This window comes from Orycteropus afer, unplaced genomic scaffold (genome assembly GCF_000298275.1).
Source record: "Orycteropus afer afer isolate SDZICR_OR568_19922 unplaced genomic scaffold, OryAfe1.0 scaffold00040, whole genome shotgun sequence".
Classification (NCBI taxonomy): domain Eukaryota; kingdom Metazoa; phylum Chordata; class Mammalia; order Tubulidentata; family Orycteropodidae; genus Orycteropus; species Orycteropus afer.
Window position 1 is genome coordinate 11,108,998 of NW_006921627.1, and position 26,971 is coordinate 11,135,968.

Genomic DNA, 26,971 nt, shown 5'->3' on the forward strand with positions numbered 1-26,971 from the left:
CCTCTCCCAGACCCTCACCAAGTGTTGCAGTCAATCGACACCGTATCTCCTGGAGCGTACGCTTTACCCTGGTGGAAGCAGGGACACCTTTCCAGGGCCACGCATCTGTTTTCATGTCGGACCTAATGGAAAAGAACCCAAAAGCCGTGGAAGCCATAGCGAATGATCTAAAGCCCCTCTAGGGATGCATCATGTGGGGCTTGAGCCCAACAGGGAAGCCAGTCTCAGGTTCAGGACTGAGCCAAGGGAACCACCTCGGCCACAGGCCAGCCCTGGACAGGGAGCCCATGCCAGACCGGGGCTTGTGAGCATGGACTCCTATCTATACTGAAAGTCTGCCTACTTTCTCCCTCTCAGCCCCCACTGGGGCAGTGAACTCAGCACACCTTTGTGAAAACACTTCAGTAGCATGGGTGAGGACTCCCTTGAGGAGCATATCCTTGTCGCTGGGTGCCACTGAGTCCATTCCAACTCATAGGGACTACACATGACAGAGTGGAACTACTGCATAGGGTTTTGTAAGCTGTAATGTTTACAGGAGCAGATCACCACATCCTTCTTCTGCAGAGCCACTGAGCGGGTCTGAACCAACAACCTGTCAGCTAGCAGCCAAGTGCTTAACCGTCATGCCACCAGAGGTCCTTATGTATATCCTTACACCCAGTAATACCACTCAGAGGGTTTTTCCAAAGGAAATACTTAGAGATATGGACAAAGATTAGACTTATTTAGCAATGCAAAAAAATTAGAAACAACCAAAAAAAAATGATTAAATCCATTATGGAGCCTCAATGTGATGGGATTAGTGGAGATACTGGAATGGCCCTTTGGAAGAATTGTAATGTGGGAAATATTTGTGTTGTTAATTTGTCAAAGAAGAAAGCTATATATGTGTACGTATGTATATATATCCACACAAATACACACAGATTCACGTACATACACATACACACACACATATATGGTCCTAGTTATAAAACACTATCTATATATGTATATATATGTGTGTGTGTATACGTGTGTGTGTGTGTGTGTGTAGGTTTTTTTTTTTTCATAAGACTAGTAGGAAATAGAAAAGTTTTCCCTAAATGGTATGCTGCTGGGATTGGGAAGTGAGGAAATTTTTTTTTTTTTTACCTTAAAAAACTTTTTTTCCAAGTGGTCTTCAGTGAGGATGTATTATGTTTATAATTGAATAAAATGAACAACATACTTAATAAAACTATAGTGCACTTAATACCCTGGGTTGAGAGCTGAATATTACAATTAGAATTGCTAGGTGGTGCAAATGGTTAACACGCTCTGCCAGTAACCAAAAGGGTAGCAGTTCAAGCCCACTCAAAGGCACCTCAGAAGATCTACTTCAAAAAAAAAATCAGCCTATGAAAACCCCATGAAGCACAGTCTACTGTGACACACATAAGGTCCCATGAGTTGGGATCAACTTGACAACAACTGGTTTACTGGTACCAGACCAGTAGCTGGAGCTTTTTCAAGCCATACATGCTGCCTCCTCACCCAATCCCATGATACTCAACTACACCCCCCTCCATGGGGACATGCTGTGCTTCCTGTCCTCCACCCATTAAAAGGTTACTTATGTGAGCATGTTACACTCCTCGGTCTGTTGGGGATGGGGTAAGAGTGGAGGAGGTAAGAATTAACAACCACCAGCTTCAATGGACTCAGGAAGAACTGGCCAAACTCACTCTGACCCCAAGATGTACATACATTCTGTCTCAGCTCCAGATGGCAAATTCTGGATTGGCCTAACCTTGGGGGATCTAAAGGAACCCTGAGTCACCCCAAGATGAACGAACTAAGCCACTTTGGCTCTACAGTTACCTGTGGGGCAAAAACTCAGGACCAATGTAATCCAGTCACTCCCCAGACAAGCCTGAGTTCCCAGGGCTTGGAATTAGACAAAGCCCTAGGAACAGAGAGTCTCGGATTGAGCAAAGGGCTTGTGTGTCAAGGATGATAGGCTAAATTCCAACGTTTGTGTGTGTGTCCATGTGCGTATGTGTGTGTGCATGGTATGTGTTAAGGGAGCTGATGATAAGAAAAAGAATGTCTACAACTTAAAAACCACCTTCACCCAATGTCTGAAGATAGCCCCAAGTTCCCTTAAAGTCTAAGTGATAATGCAGTATGGAAGTGCAGGGGGCAAGGAAGATGCAGGCCAACCACATTCCTCCTGGCTCTTACCTCCTGCCAATGAGCTTAGCTGCCCAGTAGGGGAGATGGCAGATAGACAGGAACCAGAAATGGCCAGAAAATGTCTCTCTGTTCAAGTCTTCAAAGGCTCTGTCACAATTAGTGCTCACATCCCACCCCCTCAAGCTTTGTCAGCTCTGACTTAACTCTGAGGCCTGCCACCTGGTGGCTTCTGTCAGAATGACTGTTGCATTCAGCTGGGAAGCCTTGCTGTGCTCTCCAGCACTCACTCTTATGGTTAACGGAGACCATTCCAGCAATAAGCATTACCTGAGACAAAATGATACATAGGGTGGATTCCAGGAAAGTGAGCCCTCCTCATCTCGGAAGAACATGGTGCTTCCTCTGACCTTCTAGCAGGATGGGTTGAGGGCTCTAAAACCTCTCTAGAGGATCTTCAACCCACTGACAAAAAGTCCACATCCATGGCCCAGGCAGCCCTTCCCCTTGCCCAGATGCAACTCCAAGGAAACCCAGACCTCCTCAGATAGGCATTAAACTTAAACCTCCACTTGGCCATGAGGTGACACTGCCACCACTGCACTGCCACCACAACAGCCAAGACCACCACAGCCATGACCTCCTCCCCCTCCTGCTGACAAACCACATGATCTCACTAAATTTGACTAATCTGCCCTAACTTTAGTAAGAGGAGATTATTAATTGATAGATTGCAATATTAAAATAGGACCTTGATATTAAATGAGGACTGCTATAATAAAGGCACCAGTGGTGTGGATTAGATCAGCAAGTCAGAGCTGGAGAGGAGACAAAGTATAACCTTAAAGGGAGAGGAAAGGGGCAGTTCTACTCCATCACAAGGGATCTCTGTAAGTTGGACTCAACTCGACAGCACACAACAACACTATGAACCGGGGAAGAAAAAAACAGAAAAGAACCACTTTCAGAGCCAGCGCATAGCTTAAGGTGAAAAGCAGGGAGAGATTCACGTCATGAATGGAGGCTGGAAACAAACAGTGCAGAAAGAAAACAATGCTTTGCAAGAGGAAAGAAAAAAAAATGGCAGACATAATATCAGATGGCACAGACTCCAGATAGGGTAAGAAATACCCAGCTGCAGAGTAAGACTGTCTTCAGAACAGGAGATCAGTACAAGCTTGATTATCAATGTCTATAAACATATAACAATAAAACTAAATGTAGAAATCATTATTAATCACTTTTAAAAAGGTGGGGGTGGTTTCAATCCCCACTTCAGCATGAGGCTTCCTGACTTGGGAGAAAAGATGAAATAACACCAGCCCAGCCCAGAGAATCCCGACACATTAAGAAATTCATGGAGATAGAAAGAGAAAGCCTTAGTGCAAGAAACGACTAGGGTCAGATGTGGACTGGTCATGGAGAGAACATAAGATAGTACAGCAGTACCCAACTGAACTTGAGGCTCACACTTAAGATGAAGAGAAGAATTTCCCTAGGGTTTGTCCCTTTGGAAGACCTAAAGGATAAAAACACAAAGTCTGTAATGTCCTTCAGAAGACTTAAGAATACACTTAACCTGATGAAGACTTCAGAAGAAAACATGGCAGTAATATTGGTTACCATTGTTCACTAACTCATGACATCTTGAGTAAGAGTGGCTAAAGCTGAGACCATGGTCCTAGATCATGATCAGCCCCAAGAAAAATTATGAAGTGGGGAAAGAAATTGCTGCTTCTCAGAGGAGGCAGCTCCAGTCTTCCCCCAGTGTCACCCCCAGACTCAATATGACCCATCCTCCAAAATAATTTCTGCCTTCCAGCGTTCCTAGTTTGTACCCCTATCCCATCAATACTTCCAGCTCACAGCTGATTTCAACTAGAAAAAAAGAAATCTGATTAAATAACTCACTGTCCAGTGTGAACAATTCTTCTCATGAGGGTTTATGACCTTATAAACTTTGGGAGTGCCTGCGTGGTGTGAATGGTTAATGTGCTTGGCTGCGAATGGAAGGTTAGAGGTTTGACTCCACCCAGAGGTCCCTCCAAAGAAAGGGCTGACAATCTACTTCAGAAAAAATCAGCCATTGAAAACCGAGAGCTGACTCAAAGGTAAATGATTTTTTTAAGATTTAAAAAAAAAAAAAAAACCTTGCATATTAACCAAAATGAATCTATGGTAATTATATTTCAGTAAGTCTGATTAGGTGACAAATTGTGGCAAGTGCAAGAGATAGTTTGAAACAGGAGGGCTTTCTTGGACCTCTTAAAATTACATTCACAGGATTTACAATGCCCACATGTGAAGCCCACTCTGGATAGATCCCTGAACCCAAGCTCTAGGTTAAAAAACAACACCAAAGTCTTTCCAGTCTCCTCATTGGGCCAGTGAGAAAACCAAAATGACACAGACATAACACACTTCCTTCCCAGGTCCCAAGAGGAATACTAAAATCTCCAGAACAGGGTACCAATAGATTTCAGAGGGGGAGTAGTGTCTCCCAGAGAGCCATACTACCCTTTCCCCAGAGACCCAAATATTTGAGCATCTAGTGGCCTAATCCAGGAGGCAGACAGTAGAGATAAAAGAGCCAATGCTCTTTTATCTAGGTCTAGGAAAAGGAGATCAGAGTTCCCAGTAAATAACTATGCACCATGGTTCTGTTTTCTATCTTTCCTCAGTCTCCTCATGTGTGATATAACAGAGTGAAAGAGGAGATCCCAAGGTTTCCTTCTAGCTTTGCACTCTAGGATGCTCTGAATAGAACTACTCAGGCCAGGATCTAGAGGCCCTGACAATGTGCAGTGGGTTGTGCTTTGCTGCCACCTAGTGGAAACTGTTAATATTCTAACTTAAAGGAGAGGTGCTTCAGGTAAGTTCACCCAAGTTTTTTTGAATTATACAAAAAGACTTGAGAAATCTAGTTCAACCACCTTATTTTATTAACCTCAGAATCTAAAACTGGGGTCTGCAAAGTTGCTCCTAGGGCATGCTGGATAATTTCCTATAGCTTCTCTGTTCTTAATATGACTCGTGGTTTTCCTTCCAAACTTAAAAGAATAGCAATTACTAAAAAAGAAATCTATGGCCATTGAGTCAGTTCTGACTCATGGCGACCCCATGTGTTACAGAGTATAACTGTTCTATAGTGTTTTCATGGCTGTAATTTTAATGGTGGTGTAGTATTTAAGATATTTGACTGCTTACCAGAAGGCTGGCGGTTCCAATCCACCAGGCACTCCTCGGAAGGAAGATTGGGCAATCTACTTCTGTGGAGACACCACCTCAGAAACCCAAAGAGGGGTTGCTATAAGTTAAATCAACTTGATGGCAATGAGTTTAGTTTTTGGTTTTGGTTTAATTTTAATGGAAGCATATAACCAGGCCTTTTTTCCATGGTGCCACCATGCGGGTTCAAACTACCAACCTTTAGGTTAGTAGTTAAGTGCAAACTGTTTGTGCTACTCAGAGACCTAAACAAAAACTAAACACACTGTCATCGAGTCAATTCCAACACATAGTGACCCCCACTGGGTTTCCAAGGCTGTAAATCTTTATGGAAGCAGACTGCCTCCTCTTTCTTCCACAGAGCATCTAGTGGGTTTGAACCACTGATCTTCTGGTCAACAGCCAAATGCATTAACCAGTGCACCACCAGAGCTCCTTACCCAGAGACCTAGTGGTTACTAATCCTTCCATGTGCTTGCCTCTGTCCTCTTCAGTCTTCACAGCAACCCTTGCAATCCAATTTTATAGTTGAGAAAATTAAGACGCCATGGTTTTTGGGTTTTAGGTAAACATCAGAAACCATGCCTTGTCCACACAGTATCTTACCCAACTTTTATTATGATGCTGACCACTTTTCAAAAGCCCCTGCAGTGTAGTAAATTACTTAGTATGGCTTTTCTACCCATAAGTCATTGTAAACTCAGTGGTGGAATGAGCAACTGAGGAGCTCCCGATTGTAAATGTTATCTACCTGGGCTTTTCTGTTGGGTGTGGCACAATGCAATGTTATGGGAGGCTCACGCTCAGGTGCTTAGAATTCTGTTGTTATGATTGGTTGGTTCGGCCACTCTGCCAAGCTCAAAAGGAGGCCTCCTAGAGGCAGAACTCTCTCTGACTGCTGGTTGAGGAGGACATGCTGCTGAAAGAGACACGTGCCCTGGAAAGAGACATGTGCTGCTGGGAAAGAGATGCAAGAGACATGTGTTGCTGAGTAAGACACCGAAGGACATGCACTCCTGGGGGAGAGACTGTGAGAGACTTGGCTGAGAGACGGTGGGCTGGGAGAGAGACTGAACGTTTTTGCTGAACTTGAATTGTAGCCTGGTGCTTCCCTAATAAATTCCATAATCTGTGAGTTCTGTGTGGCCACTGCAGTGAATTATCGAACCCAGGAGAGAGGTGGTGGGTGCTTTGGGAGGAACGGTTGGTGAAAGGGCTGGAGGGAGGCAGCATGTCTGGACTTGCAGTAAAAGGCCTTGTGCTATTGATGGTGATTCTGCCTTCCTCTTGTGGGATTAGAGGAGGTCAGAACATGTGGCCTCCTTGCTGTTTTTGCAGCCCCATTCTCCTCATTATATACAGAGAGGCCTTTGCAACTGTAGCAGAAGCAGACAGGGTCTCAGCTTGTGAGATGAACCAGAAACCTCTGCTCTGATCAGATGTCAAGCCTGGGCCAAGTCACAAACAGGTGCTGCTGAGCTTAAAATGGACATTGAGCATTGGCCTGAAGGAAGAAGAAGCAATTATCAGCCTAGATTAACACTGTTCACGGTGTGAGCCATGAACTCAGGCTGCTCCATGATGATATGGCAACAAGAATTGAGAATGTTTAGGAAACGTGATGGCAATTTGACAGAGTGATATCATGTCTATTGTATCTAATAAGAAAAATCAAGGAGAGGACTCGTATTTTGTATATCATTGCTTTCCATTTCGTTTTTCAGACAATTCATTTTACTGTATTTACTAAAGCACTGGCCCACAATAGACTGGAAACAAGAAAACCAGTCCTTTACCAGCCTATCATGTGCACAGGAGGGATGTTGATAGAAGCCTCTGAGTCTCAGCCTTGATTATTTATAAAAAAGTAAAGTGATTTCTTACGCTCCTGTAGCGTTCTATTCTATATGCTTGCATATTCATCTCCTTTGTGCCCACAGCCAACAAGGGCTGAAGGCAGAACAGGAATGATGCAGGCCATGTTACAGATGAGGAGACTGAGATTTGGAGAAAGAATGAGTGATTGTGCAAGATCACTTAGCCAGAAAGTTGTGAAACCTAGATGGACAGCACAGCCCTCCAACTCTGACTCCTGGGGGTGGTGGTGGGGGGGGGGCTCTTTCTGCTCTCAGTAGAGCTGGCCCCAGGAAAGCGCTACTTCCCTCCCCTTTATAATCCTCAATGTAAAGAATCCCTGACCCCTTCCCCCCACACTCTTGGTAACAGACCAAAATTTTACTATTTCACCCAGGGGACAAGCAGAACAGAGAAATGCCCCTGAGTATAATGTCTGCACCATTAGATGGGCCTGAAGAGGGTGTTTCCAGCCCCATTTTGTTTGCACTGTGGCCAAGAACACATGTCCTACGCTGCAGCCAGCACACTCCATGCACTTAATAAATTACACGGCCTTTTCTGTGCAGCCAAATCTGGCCTCAACAATTTGCACATTTGTCAGCATCACAATGAAGCAGTTGTGAAAATAACCCAATCTCCTGCAATATGAGCTTTTGAGTTCATTGTAATTCCCTGCTGTCGAGGTGAGCATCACCTTGTTCTATGACAGGTCTTCAGAATGCAGCCAGAGGAATGCCAAATGAGGTCCTTATGGCAGAACCACATCCTAGACTTCGGGGCTAGCGCTCCTCTTGGGACTTAGGACAACAATGCAATTATTGTGGTTAGTAATATTTAAGAATATTTTTGTTCTTCCTTCATTGAAAAGAAAATTTTATTTTAAGGGGTCCCTGATGCTGACATAATCTCCTGAGTGATATCTTTCCTTGCCTGAGTCTTCTCTATTGTCAGGAGAATTTCTCCTCCAGATAATATGGTGAAGGGAAGGTGAGCTATGTCCCCCAAAATCTCTGAGACACTCAAAATAAGAGGCCTGGGAATAAAAAGAACCATAAAGAAGCTTCTCCTTCTCTTCCTGAGTTCCCCTCTATACCTTTCTTGAGTTCCACCTTCTGCTAAGGTACCAAGCAAGGCCTTCAGGTTGGGGGATGCTAACAGGCCAATTTCTAGCTCCCCTATTACCAAAGACATTTCCAGAATCCTCAAAGGCCAAGGCAGGGCAGCCCTCAGATAGAATTAATACGAGCTAGTCTCTCTGTTTTGGAAGACAAAGTGTTGGAAGGAAAGTAGATAGAGGATCTGCCCTGCACAAACCCCAATCCCAGCCTTCCTAAGGGACAGTGATGGGCCAAAGTTCTCCCTACAGAACATGACAGTTCCCACAGCCCAGGGCACTGCCCCTCAAGCCAAGGCCTCAGCATCATTAATGTCCTTCCTCAGCCTTGTGAGAGACACCTGCCCTCTCCCATCCTGGCCTCTACAACCCCCACCCCAACCTCTCACCACTCACTTTGAGTATGAGGAGTTGGAATCAGGGAAAGCAAGAAAGCGAGAAGCATTTGAAAGAGAAAAGTCCAGAAGTTGCATCCTTCTGGGTCACAAGTATAATATATTTAATATAAAACCAGCCTAAGATTAGACTTGAGAGAAGTAAACAGAGCTTCAAATTGGTTCAAAATGGTTCACTCATGTCCAAAAGAAATAAGGCAAGTATACAGACTGCATAGCAACCAAATCTCATGTGCGTCAGATTTTGACCCAAGTAGGAAACCAGCAGCAGTGCTCAGCTTAAAGATGGCAGCCAATACACATGCAAAGAGGCATGCTCAAACACCATCTTTAAGTGGGGCATTGCTGCCTGTTCTCTACTTGGGTCAAAAAATTTGATTGCTATGCAATGTGTAGCAGCCCTTGTTTCTGCAAGCCATGACTGAACTGAACTGGTTCAAAGTCCTGAAGGTAAGAAAACTCTGCATACTTGGAACCTCACCTCAGCACAACCCTGTAGAATGCACAAAAGAGCCAGATGGCTGCAAACCAGCATAGTCGTGGACTGTACATGGCTCCGAGGAACTGCTGGCCACACACTGTGAGAGCTGCCCCAGCCCCAGAAGCATGGAATGCTCAGAGCTGTCCAGGACTTCACAACTCCCTTTACTGATGGAAATAAGGCTGTGTGGAGAAGCGACTTGTTGGGCCTGTGCCTTATTAGTAGAATGGCTGGGACATCAATGTCTTCTCTTGAATGAGAAAGTTATACGCATATGGTGGTGCTGGAAAATTCTAGTGGAAATGCCTGCTCCTATTTGCAAGTATTTTCTGGAAAAAATTTCATTGCTACATTTAGCACCCCTGTGAGCTAAATTCTTACATACTTGTCAGATCTCATCAGGATCAACCCCAGATATTTTCCTACCAGCTCTCTCCCTGACTTTGGCAACAAACTGTGCCTCAGAGGACTCTCCCCAACCTCTTCCCCCCTTCACCACCACCCCCCACCCCATTACTTGTTTAGCTCTTATTTCTTCTTCTCCCTGGCTCCAGAGCCCACCTCACTCATCCTACTCTGTAGGAAAATGGAAGGGAAGGTTGCCAACATTTTGTGGCTATGGGGTGGCTACCATCTTACCATGCCTGGGGGGCAGAGGCAGCCAGAAACGCAGCCTGTACTCATGCACTCCAGGTCGTAGTTCTGGCAGGTTTTGGCACACTCAAGTCCTTCAGCCCGTGGGTTGTCAGCGGGACACAACAACTTGACCATGGGAGGCCGGCAGGATAGGCTCCTTTTGCCTTGGAGGTAGGAAAATCAAAGAAGTGATGAGTGAAGGAGTAAATCGATCTATGATACTGTCCTTTGGTCCCTAGCATGGACTGAATTGTGGCCCCCCCCCCCAAAACTTGTATCAACCATGACTGGGTCCTGGTTCTCAATGGTTTAGCAGTTAGGTAATGATGTAATGTGGCAGATATGTAATGATACCCCATGATGTCATCTGATGTGATAAGCCAATCAGGTTTAAGAGGATTGAAGGGTGGGATGACCAAACTGAAGTGATTCAAAGTCCCATCACACCCTTGATCTGATGTAAAGGTCACTTCTCTGGTATGTAACATACAACACCTTTGATCTTACAAGAGATAAAAGGAGAGAGAAGGGAGCAGAGAGAGGGAGGACCTACTACCACCAAGAAAGAGGAGACAGGAGTGGAGTGTGTCCTTTGGACTAAGGGTCCTTGCTCTGGGATTCTTCTAGGACCAAGAGACACAGACAGAGAAAGACTTTCCCTAGAGCCACCACACAGTGGACTGAATAAATGGTGACAGTGGAAGATGGAGCAGCACCCTTCTTTCAAAATCCCAGGGTGCTTAGCATCATTTAGATCACTTACTACTTCCTGTGGGCAAGCTAAAATTTCTGACTTTCCATAAGTCAGAAAGCTAACTCAGACTTCTAGCCTCCTAAACCATGAGAGATTAAATTTCTGTTTGTTAAAGCCGTCCACTTGTAGTATTTCTGATATGGCAGCACTAAACAACTAAGACAGTCCCCTTGGTGCAGTCACTCAATTTAAGACTCTCGGAGCTGCCCACACCCTGAGATGAGGCATTGGCTGAACTTTGGCTGAATCTAGCCCTGAGTGGACAGGGAAGGCAGCCTCAACTACTTGTCTGAGCTTCTGACGTTTGGCATACACTAATGGTGACCCTCCCAATCCCAGCATTTGTCTGATGTCCCCACTCTTCATCGCCCTTGATCCTACTGACGTAGGATGCATTGAACCAGGATACACTGCAGAAATGTTCAGACTTAAGATAAAAAGGATTTTTAGTGGAACCCAACAGGACTATTCCTAAAAGGTTATAACTACTGTAGAAAGAGAAAGTTATTCAGCCACAAAGACTTTAAAGAGGTCTTTGCTCAAATTTCATCCTCTCTGGGAGGCCCTCCACAGCCACTCTACTTAAAAATGGTGACATCTCATTCCCCCGTCTAACACTCCTACCTTCCCTCTCTCTTTGTTTTTCTCTGGAACACATAACACCATCTGACATACTATATATTTTACTTATTTATTTGTTGATTGTCTGTCTCTCTCCTCTCCATTAGTACATTTACAACATGAAGACAGGTATTTTTACCTACTTTGCTCATTGGTCAATCACATTTTCTGACAGTTAGTATACACAGTGGACTGAATAAATTATGACAGTGGAAGATTGAGACAGCACCCTTCTTTCAATATCCCAGGGTGCTTAGCATCATTTCAATCACTTACTACTTCCTGTGGGCAATCTAGAATTTCTGACCTTCCATAAGTTAGGAAGCTGGAACTCCAAAAGGCTGAATGAATTTTCCAAATCTGCACAGAATTCTAGAAGTTTCTTGACTTTGAAAAAGATAATACCATCCAGGGACTAGACTGGAAGACATTCAACAAGAGGCAAAAAAGCATTAAAGACTGGTCTAGAGAGGGAATGCAACAAGATGGAAGGCAACAGAAGGCAATAGGCAGAAGAATTTGGTGATCATGGGGTCACAAGTTCTGATTTCAACCTGTGATCCACCCACATGCTTGGGATCTTGCTCCCACTCTAGGCTGAGAGATGCTCCTCACTCAGTCACCCAGGACAGCAAATGTCTCACCCAGGACAACCTGAGAAACAAGCAACATGGCTGGTCACTTGGAGACAGAGTGTGTGTCATGGAAAGAGAGGCATAAAGAGAGATGAGGTGAACCTGGTGTTGAAAATAGCCCAACTATCTGCCTAAAGGCACCACTCTCTTAGCGTAAGAGTCCTTTCTAAGCAAGGAGCAAATAAGGAAGCAAGTAAGACCCATATGATCTATAAACATGAATATGGTCCTACTAGCACTGGGTCAGCTCCTTCTCCCCCTTCTCCCTTTTGTGACATGTCCTTAACTAGTACAGCAACTATTAAGACCTTCAGCTAAAAGCAATTGGCCCAAACCCTTCTTTTATATGAGAAGCTTTCTAAAGAGATATCCTCATCAGCATTTCCATAGGAAAAAAGATCCAGGCCATTTAAGGAGGGTGATTTTCATCACAAGTAAGGCAACTCACAGGTGTTCATTGGGTTAGGTCACTATGAGCAAAACAGAGGTCTCATTGAATCTGTCTTATAGATGACTCAGTCTTTTACCTTCCCAAAATAAAATATTTCTTGTTCAATAGTTTGGATTTACACATGCAAAGACGTGCCTAGGCCTGAACATCATTCACATGTAAACAGAAACTGAGACAAACCTAGAGGAAGCCAAACCCATGCGTGAATGTTCACTGCACAGATAGTGCAGCCTAGCTTTTCTCCCACTTCACAGGTTCAAAGTCTGGGAAGAGGGAGGCAGAGAGCCTTGCCAAGGGTAAAATACTCACTGCGGTGAGACAGGGGACTGCTGAGGATGTCTGGCAACAGATTTCCCGGGAGTCCACTCATGGTACAGTGCATGAAGCCATCCTCACAATAGCTACAAAGAGAAAAATCTCAGCCCAACTTTGCAAGAGTTGTCTTCACCTGCTATCGCTATTTCCTTACCTCCCACTCTCCACCCTCTCTAATCAAGTTCTCAATCATGAATGGCCTTCATGTCACTAAAAACAATGGAAATTTTTTCAGTTCTTGCCCTCTGGATCCCCTTCAACATTATTCATCACTGTTAATTCTCCTGGTTTTCCTCCTACTTTCCTGGTTGCCTTCTTAACTTCAACAGTAGCTCACTCCCCTCTGCCTGGCCTTTAAATGTTAGCATTCCCAAGGTCCATCCTAGGTTCTCTCTCTTCTTCTCACACCATGCTGTCATCCACATCCCCAGCTTCAATTATAGAAATGACTCATAAATTTACATCAGCAGCTCAGACCTCTCCTCTGAACATCAGACCTATATAGCCAAAGTTTACATAATAGCCACCTTTGGTGTCTCAAAGACATCTCAAACTCAGTATGTTTAAAACTAAACTCATTATGTCTTCCACAAAGTCTTCTTTCAGGGCTTGAATTTATTGCATAATACCATCATGCATCTATTTTCACGAACTAGGAACCCAGGGATCATCCCTGGCACTCCCCTCCCTCCCTCACTGTATATGATACATTACCAAGACTTTACCTTCTCTAAGTATCTCTGAAATTCATATCCATATCTCTCTATCTGTGAGGGCCATGAGCAATACAAGACGGGTCCTACCTGTATAGGACTCTGGAAGAGAACCAGAGTAACTTAACCAAGCAGTGACCTGGCACTTTAAATCCACCCAGCAACATGGAAGAAAGACCTGCTGATCTACTTCCACAAGATCACAGCCACTGAAATCCCAGAGCAGAGTGAAGCTCTACTCTGACATATATGAGTCAGAATCAACTTGACGACAAAAAGCTACTGCCCTTTTATGGGCATCACCAGCATTTGCCCTAGAGGGGCTCATTCTATGGTGAATTGTCTAAAGAATTACAAATAAAAACAAGCCTTGAGCTCCCCCTGGCACACATTCTCCAAGAAATCTAATTTTCTAAATGAAGGGCAGAGATGGGATGGTCCATCACTTTCAGCGCTGGAGCAGGAAGGGGAGACACCAAAACAGGACACAATCATGAAAGTAACCAGTGAACTAACTGTGAAAAAGAAGCTGCTGCCCCCCATCTCTCACCTTCCCTGTACCACTGATATGGTAAAATGACCAGTGACACTTGCTGCCCTCCAAGTCACCCTAGCTTCCTACATTCTGGCTTCTTTCCATACCACACTGGTGAAACATGGGGGCCATGATGGCCTTCTGATTACTAAATTCAACAGCCTGTTCTCAATGGGATAGGAAAAGAGCATTGGTTCAAGAGTCCCTGGGTTCCAGCCACTTGCTGAATGACTTTGGGAAAGTAATAATCTCTCTAAGCCTCAAATTCCTTACTAAAAAAGCAAGCCCTGCCTGCTTCACAATGTTGTTTTAAGGTCCCAGAGAGAAACACTTGGAAAAGTGCAGCCACACAGCTATAATAATACAACCACTGGACAAAGACCAGAAGATTAAACCAACAAAAGATGTGATTACTGGGAGGGAGGAGAGGTGGGTGCCAAAAAAAAAAAAAAAAGATGTGATTACTCCCTTCTCGCCCTAACTTTCATAATAGCACTGTCCTCAAAACTCACTCACTGCCGTCGAGTCGGATCCAACTCAGAGCAACCCCTCCTTGGGTTTCCGAGGCAGTATCGCTATGGAAGTAGATTGCCCAACCTTCCTTCCGAGGAGTGGTTGGTGGGTTTGAACCACCAGACTTCTGGTTAGCCTCAAATGCCTTAGGCACTATACCACCAGAGCTCCCAGCACTGTCCTAGTGCTGTTCTTCTCACTGGCCTTTTTCTTTGGCCTCTCTCACAAGAACCTCTTTCTCCTTCCCTGCCCCTCTGACCATTCACAAAAGTTCTGGACTCGTCCTCTTTTCTGCTCTTCATTTCACTCCCCTTAGCAAGCCTGGCTACTCTCCTGGCTATAACTGCTACCTCCATACAAATCTTTTCAATCAAATCTTTCACTCATGTTCCAAACTCGTCATTCAAGCTTTTGGCCCCATTCATTCACCATCATGCCCTCTTGGTAATTCAAAACCATTAAGGCAAAATCTAAATACCATATCATTCTTGCTTTGCCCCAGGAGAGCCCTCTTGCTGCTCCTGGCATCTCTCTCCTCTCAGGCACTCAAGTTCAAGATGAAAAGCCATCTTCACTAATACCTCTTCCTACCAAACATCTCAATTGTCTGTTTACTTCCCCAGTGTCTCTAGCTTTTTTGCCCTACTCTCCATTGCCATTACTATTACTCGGTCCAGGGCCTTACTACCTTTGACCAATCTGCTTCAACCTCTTCCTAACTGGCCTCCCTGCCTACACACTTCATTTGGTGTCCAGAGTCCACTCCCTAAAGCTATACTTTGATCCTGTTTTCTCCCTGCCCAAAACTTTCCAGTGGCTCCCACGACCTGCTGCTTAAGCATCAGTCCCAACTCTAACTTTCAAAGAACACTGAACCTGGTCCCAACTTCCCTTTAGTCTTATCTTTCCTTCATACAACATATGGTCCCACCAGAAGACTTACCTTACAGTATATTGAACACTCCTTATGTGTTTTTGTCTCTGGGCCCCTGTTCTACCTAGAAAACCCTCATCCCATCATTGTACCCACCTCTGCTGTGGGAATCTTTCCTGAGTTTGGAAGTTACCCCCTCCATGGAGCATTCCCTAATTTCTCCCAAATGGAAGCAATTCTTTCCTTTTCTGAATGAGGGGTTTTTTTGTTCCTACAGTTCAAACCCACCAGCCACTCCTTGGAAGGAAGATGGGGCAATCTACTTCTGTAGTGATACTGCCTCAGAAACCCAAGGAGGAGTCACTATGAATCGGATCCGACTCAATAGCAGTGAGCTTGGAGCTGAATATGGCAAGTATCACAGATGTTATAGTTCTTTCATCTCGCAAGCACTTATTGAGTACCTACTTTGTGCCAGACCTGTGTTAAGTACTGGCATCAGGACCTAGGTTATAATCTCTACTCTTGGGGAGCTCACAGTCTAGAGAGGAGACACAGACACAATGTACTGAAATCCAAGTCCAATAGAGATAATTGCTTGAATAGGAAAGTAAACCACCTGCTTTGGATACATGACATTAGAAAGTTAAGAATTAATCTCTCAGGAAACCAAAACCAGACCAAACCCACTGCCATCGAGTTGATTTCAACTCATAGTGAACCCCATTGGGTTTCCAAGGTGGTAAATCTTTACAGAAGTAGATTGCCCAGTCTTCCTTCTGCAGAGTGGCTGGTGGGTTTGTACCACCAACTTTCTAGTTAGTAGTCAGATGCCTTAAGCACTGTGCTACCAGAGCTCCTTTAATCTCTCTGGGGTGTTTAGAAAAAGTTTCATACCAAATGCAATGTGAAAACCTTGTTTGGATTTTGATTTTATCAAACCAACTATGAAAAGACATTTTGAGACAATCTGGAGAAAGGGAACATGGATTGAACATTAGATCCTAATAAGACAGTATTGTTAATTTTTAGGGTAATGATGATATTTATGACTATATTATGAAGTATTTATCTGTTTCATATAGTGAAGTATTTACTAAAAGGTATAATATCTGAGGTTTTCTCTAAACTATCCCAGACAAAACTAGGAAGGAATAGATAAAATAAGAATGCCAAAATGCTGGTAATCATTGAAGTTGGTGAGGGGTACATCAGGGTGCTGTATACTACTCTCTCTACTTTTATTATGCTTAAAATTTTCTGTTTCCAGGGCTTTTTAATTGATCTCCCCTAGAACACTGTCAGGGAAGTCTGTCACTAATCCTTAGCCCAGAACCTGGTGCCAGTAAGCAGTTGCCCAACAAATGTGTTGCAAATTTCTTTTGTTACCATGACCATCCTGCTGAAACTGAAAGTGACCATTACCCAGGGCTCAGGCAATGAGCTTCAAGAAGTAAGCATGATTTGGAGGTATTTTGCATGCCTGACGCATATGAAGCAAGTCAGGGCATTAATGTACCATGAAACCAATGCTGCTGTGATATATTTTCATCTAGTTCAAAATGCTTTAGGTTGAGAACACTAACAGGAAGCTGAGGGGGATGGGGGCTAGATCTTCCATTTCCTGTTCTAGAATAAGGAAACCAGGTCCTAGAGCAAGGAAATGGGGCCCAATACATGACAGTAGGCAATGAAGCTCAAAAATCCCTACTGCTAGCCTGGAGTTCTAGTTCTCCATACAATAAGGAAGTCAGAAGACTTGTGTAAAAACCCAGCTCTGCTTCTCTGGACAATCTACTTCCTTTGTTGGGCCATTTTCCTTTCCAGCTCTGTCATCCTAGAGGTCTCTGGTGCTGCTGCTGGCACTTACCACATGGTGTGATGGTCTGAGAAGACATCCTCAGGCTGGAAGATCTCGCCATCATAGTAACAGGGGCACTGGGCCTTTGGCACACAGTCCCCACTCTCATCCAGGTAGAGACCTGGAGGGCAGAAGCAGCCCTCAAGGCAGAGCTCGTTGCATTCTTCATCCGGGTAAGAGAGGGAGCGACAGGTCAGGTTGCAGGGGGTCCCACACTGCAGGTACACCTGGCCCTGGGGGCAGCTCAGTGCTGGAAAAGATAGGAAGAGAAGGATGGTTTCAGTAGAGGCAATGAAAAGACAAGGGCTATGGGTGTTACCCTTTGCTAATGTGACCCCAATCATAACTGTATGGTCACTACCTTTCTTTGCCACTATGAACAGCAATGTATTTTTTATATCCTAATTATGATGTACCACAGGGAGCATGCTTGAGTCATTTCTGAATACTCAAAGCCTGAGACCTAGTAGAAATTCTGACAGATTTTGAAGTTATGAATAATAAAAGGAACTGAGAGTGACGGGCAAGGGGCATCTCTATGATAATAACAATAACGGCTATTATTTATTGAGCACCTACTGAATATCCTGCTTTTCACATTGGTTTTATGCCTTTTACACCTCATTCAGTGAGTTAGACTTTATCACCCCTTTTCTACAGATAAGAAAACTGAAAATTACACTAAGTTGACTTGTCAGGGTCACACTTCCCAGGAAGAAGCACAGACAAAATTTGAGCCTAGCTCTCTGTGACCTGAAGCTTATATTTTTAATCATTGTTGTCTATAAAGGAAGCAATCACTTAGGAGCCATGCTTTTGAGGACATACTGGTCACAAAGAACAGGGACACCTACCCCAGCAAAGGTGGCCACACCCATCAACTCATAGCCCCACCTACCCTGGACTGCCACGTAGAAACACCACAACAGACAGAAGCCAGGAGGAAGTGTGGCAAAATGGTAAATCAGCTGAAGGAATGGGCTCTGGATCCCTACTACCTGGGTGCAGGGCACAGTTCCTCCATTAGCTATTATTGTCACCCAGATCAGATGGCTTAGCTTCCTTATTGGACAATAATAATAGTATTTACCTCGCTCTGGTAGCATAGTGCCTAAGGCATTTGACTGCTAACCAGAAGGCTGACGGTTCAAACCCACCAGCCACTCCTCAGAAGGAAGATGGGGCAATCTACTTCCATAGTGATACTGCCTTGGAAACCCAAGGAGGGGTCACTATGAGTCAGGTCCAACTCGATGGCACATAACAACAACAACAAGATGTTGTAAGGTAACAAGTTTAGCATAATGCCCAGTATGTGATATATGTATTATTATCATTATTATTACGTTATCATTATTAATAATCATCAATCATCATCATCATCATTATTATTATTACCTAAGCCAGGTCAACAGGCTCCACATGGGAGGGGATTTTCCAGAGATAGGTCTAGACCAAAGAAGACCTGACATTCCTGGATTCTGGCCAACACATAGCCCGCTTTCTGAGTTAACAATAGTTTTCTGAGCACTCTTGAGGAAATTCTTCACTGGGAGGGTAGGGCAGGTGAGGGGAGCACTTTACTCTTTCAAAATGCTTTCCTGTTCCTGATCAGCTATTGTCCAAGAAATAAGTAGCTGGCTGTGGGCACACCCCTCTGGATGGAGACAATTAAAATCCTTTGCCTGTCTGTGAGAATCCATTTCTACAGAAGAAACTCCCTGGCAGAATATTCATAGTAGCTGTAAAAGTAAGCCCTGGCCACCAGCCTCTGAGCTGAGAAAGAATGGTGGCAAGTACCCAGGAGCCCTGCCCACTCTCCTTGGGCTCAGAAAAGCAGCCCAAACCCATGTGGCCAGCCTTGTCTCTGGTTCACCTCCACATAACCCAGACAGACAGATCCCTGCTTGTCCTTAAAAGTCTCCAGAGAAAGGTCCTTTCCACTGCCCAGCACTTTCTGCCATACCATAAGCCTCAGGAGTCAGGAAATTCTTCAACTGAATCTCAGACCCTGCTACTGCAACATCAGCCGTATCTTTTTTGTGCTCTCCATAGAAGCTGAAAAAAGCCGCTCACGAGACATTAAAGAATATTTTGGTAGGCCCTTATCATCCTGGGAAAATGTCCTAGATTGTGAGATCATTCTGATGCTACAGCATACTGATAACGCAAAATTTCTAATATTGGTGGACAACCAAAGCACATTCATAAACATCATATCATTTACTCCCTCTTGCTTTTCCCAATTTCTAAATAGCAAACACTGATAAGGAAACTGAAGTATGGAGAGATCAAGTGAAGGGTTCAAGGTCATGTGGCTAATAAGTCATAAAAGTATATCGCCAGTAAGGACTCAGATTCTTCCAGCTTCAGCCCAAGACTACGTGACATCCCAGAGCTGAAAGGAGAGAGAGGGCACACTGTAGGCATTTATGTATTTGCTCCCTTAATCCTTATTTTCTTTCTCTGTTCCTCTTTTTACTTTTTTTATGAGATGACATAGATTCAAACATGAGTTAGCTCATAAGACCCCAAATATTGGCACTTCTAGAGTGCCAGAACTGAAACTTCTCTTCAAATATATGATATTAATTCCTTCTACTTTTCCTATTTTCCCACTTCTATTAGGACCACCTATATTTTAGTCTCTAAACGTATCTACTTCATTCCTAAAATCAAAATATCCACTACAGTTTATCCATAACTTCCCCACCTCTATGCTTCACCACTATTATTCTACCATTGGAAACAATGTCTTTCTGCCAAGAAAGCACCTTTCTTAAAACCATAGTCAATTACACATTCTCCAGAAAGCCTTCTTCAGTTGTCCCTGCCCTAATCTAACTATCCTTTCAGTTAGTATGAAAAGCACCTAATAGGGAGGCAGTTTCCATCTGTGCTTCAAAAAGGAAAATTCAAGCTCTATATCATGGTTCCTGCCTGACCATACTGGGCACTCAGTAAATATCCCCAGAGTAATAATAACAACATACACACACAAAGTGAGCACAATCTAGCCACTCAAGGGACCAGAGTGTGGGGCAGATACCAACTCTGGCACTGGGAATCTAAGTGCAGAGTTAGAATCTAAAGTCAATTGGGGACAGGATGATATTCGACTTTATGCATTATATAATGGCAGAGATTCTGGCTGAGAGATCACAAATGATTTCTCTGAAGTTACATGCAAGGATTTGTGTATGCATTTCTCTTTGTCCCCATCAGACTTTCAATGGATGCAGGGACACCGGATCTGAGACCCACAACCTGATTTGGCCACAGGAGACCTCTGCTTAGCAGAAAACTCAAGGTTCTAAGTCTCCAGGTAGGAGGTTCAAACTTGCCCTCAGGGAGTTGGCCAGAATAGCCAGACAGTCCTGTAAGAGAGCCAGTCCCCATCACCCTGCACTGCTGTTAACTGGAAGGGAAACTGCTACAAATGAACTGTTGGCACACCCCAAACTCTGTCAAAATGCCCTGGGCCTGCTTCCAAATGAAATTATGCCAAGAAAGTCCTGTGAAAAGGACAAGTGGGGTGGGCAACAGGGCAGCAGCAGCTGATTTGGCTTAGTGGCCTGGAGGGGGAATGTGCAGGGAGAGCACCCACCACAGAAGCTAGGCTCCCGCCATGCGATGCTCACGCCTTTCCGGGCACAGGCCGAGGCGTAGCTTCCCACAGCATTGCACAGGCAGTCTCTGCCATCTGAGCAGGAGCAGACGTCATAGTGGCAGTTTTGCAGGTAGGGCTGGGGGCTGACAGCGTGGTGGCAGGCCTCGAACTTGGAGGACGTCAGGACAGCGCATGCCTCTTCTGCAAACCTGGCTATGTGGGGAGAGAGAAGAGCAAGCCTGGGATGGCAGGGACCTGCTAATGCCCATGTCCCAGAGTAGCAAAAAGGTTCCTGCTCTGACATCCCCCATGCCAGCTTCTCCTTCAGCAGCAGACTGCGAAAACTACTTCTGTTGGCTCTGAGAGTCATTGTGTTTTTTCTTCTGTAGCCAATTTACTTTCTTAATTATATTTGCTTTAAACAAATAAATACTGCATCCCAGAACATCCACTGACAGAAGGGGAGAGAACCCAGTGATCCCTTGGTAAGAGGGAAGTTAATGTAAGGCTGTAGCAGTGCTGCAGATGAATCTGCAAATGGCCACCCTTGGCCCATTTGTCTTACATTAATTTTAGCCTGAGTTTGTGTGGCTGTTGATCCAATAGACTGAGAACGTCCCAGGGCAGAAACCACATTGTTTTGCTTTTCTTTCCTAAGGTTTGGCCCACAGAAGGTGCTCAATAAGGCAACTTCAAAGAATAAATGATCCAGATGCAGATAATCAAAGGCTGATGGTATAAACAAAGGTCTACCCAATTCCTAACTTCACACCACCGCAGCCCCAGTGGGGACACTGTCCTTTGCAATGTACTGGAATGTGGGAGACCTCAGGGTTCTGCAGAGCACCACCTTTCCCACCAGGCTCACATACTTAGGCGGGGGTTGAGGCTACAGGGGTCACTGTCATGCTTTTGCAGGTCCTGGCAGTCCCCATGCAGCTTCCAGGAGTTTCCGAAGTCCTCCACCAGGGATTCCACCAGGCCAGCCGGAGTGAGGAAGTCATCACCCTTGTTGCCATTGTAATTCCCACACAGGCCGCAGGTCTTCCCAGCATAGACAGAGGACAGCTGTAGAGAGAGTCAGGCCACCTTGCAGCAGCTGCTGCCAAAACAGCAACAGTTTCATTTCACTAATGACATGGCTTTAACCAAAAAGCTCCCCAGATGAAAGATAAGTATGAATTTAATAAACCATAGTTATGCCCTCGGCTGCAAAAGGAAAATTAAAGGCAACTGTAGTACAAACTCACCGGTTCCATCCCAGATCACAAATCACTGGGAATCAGAGAGCTGTCATGCTGGGAGGGATTTTACAGATCATCTAGTCCCTTAAAGATGGGGAAACTAAGGCCCAAAGAGGGAAAGTGACTTGCCTGGCCACGAAGGCAGTGCAAGCTGGATCAAGTAACCAGGTAGAACTTTCTGCCATCCAAGATTGCCAGGGCAGATGGTCGAAGGCCATGGGCCCGCCACCCATGGGAGTCAAGTTCAAACTCAACATCCCTTTATTGAACATTTACATTGATTTCATGTGTAAAGGAAGCAAGGCTGAGTTTTTTTATGGCCTAAGACCTCCTAGAGCTCACATAACTTTCTGTATTTAACTCAGTCAGCCATTGAGTGTCATTGAAGAGAAAAAGCCACAAACCAAAGAGGACTCTGCAGGTTGTGATGGGAAAAGGTAGGGTCAGCAAGGAATCTGGGGCAGCCTGTCATAGGGTGACCAGGAAGAGTCCAGGGTTCAAACTCGAGGCCATCAGCATGTGGCTCATTTTCCATTTTTGGGGCCAAAGTACTGAATCCAAAATGCACATTCAGGGATGATTTGGGAAGTCAGACTGCCTTGCACACAGACTAGCTGGGCCAGCTGCTGGTTTCCATAAAGGTGGTCCTGATTCAAAGATAGAGCAGGGTCTGGGAACTATGCTCTGGCATGCAATTGATGAGGCCATAAATAGTGGGTTGAGGTGTGGCCCAAAAAAAGATATGTCCACATCCTAACCCTCAAGGACTTGGGAATGTGACCTTATTTGGAAAAAGGATCTTGGACTTCTGGCAAGATGGTGGAATGGGCAGACAAGCTACATAGACCCTCTTCAACAAAGAAATGACAAACCAATTGAAACAGATACAAAAGATAATCCAGGAACCCTGAGCTTTGAAGGGAAGGATAAAGAACTGATTAAATACCAACTAGTAGAAGAACCTGAATGAAAACAGTGAATAAGGAAACAAACAGAGCTGTGGCCTGTCAGCTATCTTGATAGCATGGCCAGTTTGAATATTTACAAGTGGCATTGTGATCTGGGCAACAACCCAAGAATCAGCCCTCCTCACCAAGGACTAAATGGACAACTGCACTGGTAGCTGATGGCTAGAAAGGAAAACAGCAAATAAGAAGACAAACTGAGCTGTGGACTTTTGGCTGTCCTGAAGACCCTGCCATTTTGAATATCTGCAAGTAGCATTCTGATCCCAGAAACCTAAGAACAGGCTCTGCTTCCTGAGGACAGCACAGGCAACCACACTGGAGGCTGACAACTAGAAAGGTGTGATATTCCCCTTGTTATTCTTATACCCCACACCCTCTTGGTGAATGGAGGTGTGGCCATTCTTTACCTCCACCCACCTTCTGGACAGGCAAGAATTCCATCCAAAATGGATGTCAGAAGAGACTCTGAAACTTGCTCCTGAATGGGGAGCAGCTAAAGCAAATGGAAGAAATGATGAAGTAAAACAGCTGAACAGATTTGAAAGGGCAGCTCAAGAAGACAAAGTATTATAATGAAATGTGCAAAAACCTGGAGGTGGAAAATCAAAGGGGAAGAACATGCTTGGTTTTGGTTTTTCTCAAGCTGAGAGAATTGAAGAAAAAATTCAAGCCTCTAGTTGTAATACTGAAGGACCCTCTGGGCAAAATTTTGAACAATGCAAGAAGCATAAAAGAAAATGGAAAGAAAAACCAGTCACTGTACCAAAAAGAACTGGTTGACATTCAACCATTTCAGGAGGTAGCATGTGAACAAGAATCAATGATATTGAAAGAAAAAGTCCAAGCACTACAGGAACTGGTGAAAAACAAGGCCCCAGAAATTGACAAAATACCCATTGAGATGTTTCAACAAATGGGTGCAGCACTGGAAGTGCTCAATCACTTAGGCCAAGAAATTTAAAAGGCAGCTCCCTGACCAACTAACTGGAAGAGATCCATATCTGTGCCCATTTCAAAGAAAGGTGATCAAACAGAATGTGAAAATTACCAAACGATACTGTTAGTATCCCATTCAAGTAAAATATTACTGAATTAAAAAATGGCTGCAGGAATTCTGACAAGATGGAAGAATAGGCAGACACGCTACACAGACCCTTTGCAACAAAGCAAAAGAGAAACCAACTGAAACTGATACAGAAGATGATCCTGGAACCCTGAGCTTTGAAGGGAAGGATAAAGAGGTGGATTAAATACTAACTTGAAGAATCTGAATGAAACAGTGAGTAAGGAGACAAACAGAGCTGGCTGTCCTGAGGATACAGCCATTTTGAGTATTTCCTGATAGCAATCTAAGAATCACCTCTGTTCACGAAGGCTGTGTGGGCAAGGACTACATTGGTGCCTGGCAACCAGAGGGAAAACAGAGAGAAGGGGACAAGCAGACATGTGGACTGCTGGTGGCTGTCCTGAGTGCACAGCCATTTTTGGATGTTTCTAAGTAACTGATGCAGACATTTTGAGTGTATGCAGGTGGTGTTCTTGCTTGGACTGCAACCTAGGAGTGGGCACTCTGCCTGCCAAGGACAGCACGGGCAACTGCCCTGGAGATGGAGACTGACAACTGAAGAGGTACAATATTCCCCTTGTTACTCCTGTGGCTTGCACCCTCTTGGTGAACAGGGGAGAGGCCATCTCCCTACCTCCATCCACCTTCTTGACCTGCAGGGGCTCTATCCTATGCCCTGGCAGGATCTATATGCAGTGCCTCACCCCCCACAGTTTTGTTTTTGTTTGTTTTAAAATTATTCATTTTATCTTTCCCTTTCTTTTTTTCCCTCTTTCCTTTCCCTGATTCTTTTCTCCTCCCCCTCCCCTCCTCTGCCTTCTCCTTCTTCTTCCTCCTTTCTTCCTCTTCTCCTCCTCTCCCTCTCCTTCCTCCTTCTTCTCCTTCTTTTCTCTTCCCTTTTCCCAGTTCCCTTCTTTTATCTTTCTTTTGATTCTTCCCATCCCTTGTTGTGGCTTTCTCTATCTATCTATCTATCTCTGCATTATCTTTCTTTTATTCTTTTTTAATATATTCTGAAATTTTTCTTCTTATTTGTTGTATTTCTGTTGTTTTTTTTTAAATTCAGTTTGAGTTTTTCATCCTCGTTTTTGGTTTTTTGGTAGGTTTTTTTGTTTTTGTTTTTTGTTTTTTGTTTTTTGTTTTTTGTTTTGTTTTTTTTTTGTATAACTGAGTGGGAAACAGCAACCATTCCCACACAACCCACACCTAACTGCACCTCCTGCAGCCCCATCCACTGAGTGAGGGTCACTACTTGCTTCTGCACTAATTGACCAATGATAGACAGTGGTCAATGCCAGCTCAACTCACTCTCAACTGCTCTTTACAAATAGCTAACAGATCTGTGCACATACTTGCATTCTCTATCATATCAGGAGACAGATGGTGAGTGCCTAAGTGCTAACAAGCAGCAAATAGAAGAGCAGAGTACTTATTCATACAGATATATAAAAACAAAATAAAGAGAAAAAAATCTTGCATGAATCACACCAATACACAACCACAAATTAAACATAAATTCAGCAACATGACAATGTCTCAGAGACAACAGACCATCACAGTCCACACAATAAAGCAAGATAAAGTAGTAGAAACAAAGGACCAGGATATAAACCCAGAAAACATCTCTGAGGAAGAAGTAGCATTGGAACTCCCTAATAAGGAATTCAAAAGAATTTCATTTGGATAGCTTCAATGGATTGAGAGACATATCAAGGAAAACACTGACAAGATCAAGGAAAACACAGACAAAACTCTAGAACAATTTAGGAAAATACAAGAAAAAAATTAATAAAATTAACAAAAAATTAGAAATGATACAAAAACAACAAACAGAAATCCAGATGATTAATACTAAGATTTCAGAAATAGATGACACATTGAATGGGCAAAAGAGTAGAATCGAATCAATGGAAGGCAGAATTAATGAGGTTGAAGACAAATACCTCAATACTACTTTGTTAAGGGATCAAGTAGACAAAGGATCAAAACATAATGAAGAAACCCTAAGATTCATGTGGGGTACCATCAAGAGGAATAACCCAGAACAGGAAAAAACAGATAAAATCACAGAGAAAATTGTCAAAGATTTTTGGGAAGAGAATTTCCCTAATAGGATGAAAGATGAGAATATATCCATTCAAGAAGTTCAACAAACCCCAAACAGGACAGACCCCAAAAGAAAAACACCAAGATATACCATCATCAAACTCACCAAAACTAAAGACAAAGAAAGAATCCTGAAAGCAGCATGGGATAAATAAAAAGTTACCTACAAAGGGCAACCAATAAGACTAAGCTCTGATTTCTCCACAGAAATCATGCAGGCAAGAAGGCAATGGGATGATATATATATATAACCCTAAAAGAAAAAAATTTTCAATCAAGAATTATATATCTAGCAAAACTGTCTCTCAAATATGAGAGTGAAATTACAAGATTTCTAGATAAGCAGAAATTAAGGGGATTTGTTAAAACCAGATCAACTTTATAAAAGATGCTAAAGGGAGTCCTTTGGACAGAGAACCAACAACAGCAAATAACAACTGATGATTAACACACATGATGACATAATCCAGAAACCAACCCAGCTGTAGAAGTATCCAAAATAAAATAAACTTACAAGACTATAAAAAGGGAACCAGAGACATCAGTTGGTAAATGAGGACAACTACAAACCAAAAAGAGGGAATAAATAGTGTAGTTACAGAACTTCTAAATGGTGAGGAATTCAAGACATTGAAAGATAGAATGGATTGTTTTAAACATGGGAAGAAAAGCACAAATTACAGGGTAACCTCATAGGAAAATAATAAACCTTCCCATCAAAATAAAAAAGAGGACAAACACAAACACTTAGCAAATACTAAAACAATAGCAATGAATAAGATGATAATGAGCTCAGCACAGAAAATTATACAGAAGAAATCAGCAATACCATATATA

At 43.7% G+C, this 26,971-nt stretch overlaps 1 protein-coding gene across 1 annotated transcript in view; it reads right to left on the reverse strand.

Moving 5' to 3' along the window:
* Nucleotides 1–26,971, reverse strand: part of VWF (von Willebrand factor) — a 215,415-nt gene that overhangs the window by 102,852 nt on the left and 85,592 nt on the right. The window contains exons 13-18 of the mRNA XM_007937087.2: nucleotides 21,623–21,818; nucleotides 20,748–20,963; nucleotides 17,150–17,390; nucleotides 12,639–12,730; nucleotides 9,872–10,032; nucleotides 19–122 (exon numbers count right to left, since the gene is read on the reverse strand). Of these exons, the coding sequence (XP_007935278.1) occupies nucleotides 19–122; nucleotides 9,872–10,032; nucleotides 12,639–12,730; nucleotides 17,150–17,390; nucleotides 20,748–20,963; nucleotides 21,623–21,818 (1,010 nt within the window). The remainder of the gene's footprint in view (nucleotides 1–18; nucleotides 123–9,871; nucleotides 10,033–12,638; nucleotides 12,731–17,149; nucleotides 17,391–20,747; nucleotides 20,964–21,622; nucleotides 21,819–26,971) is intronic.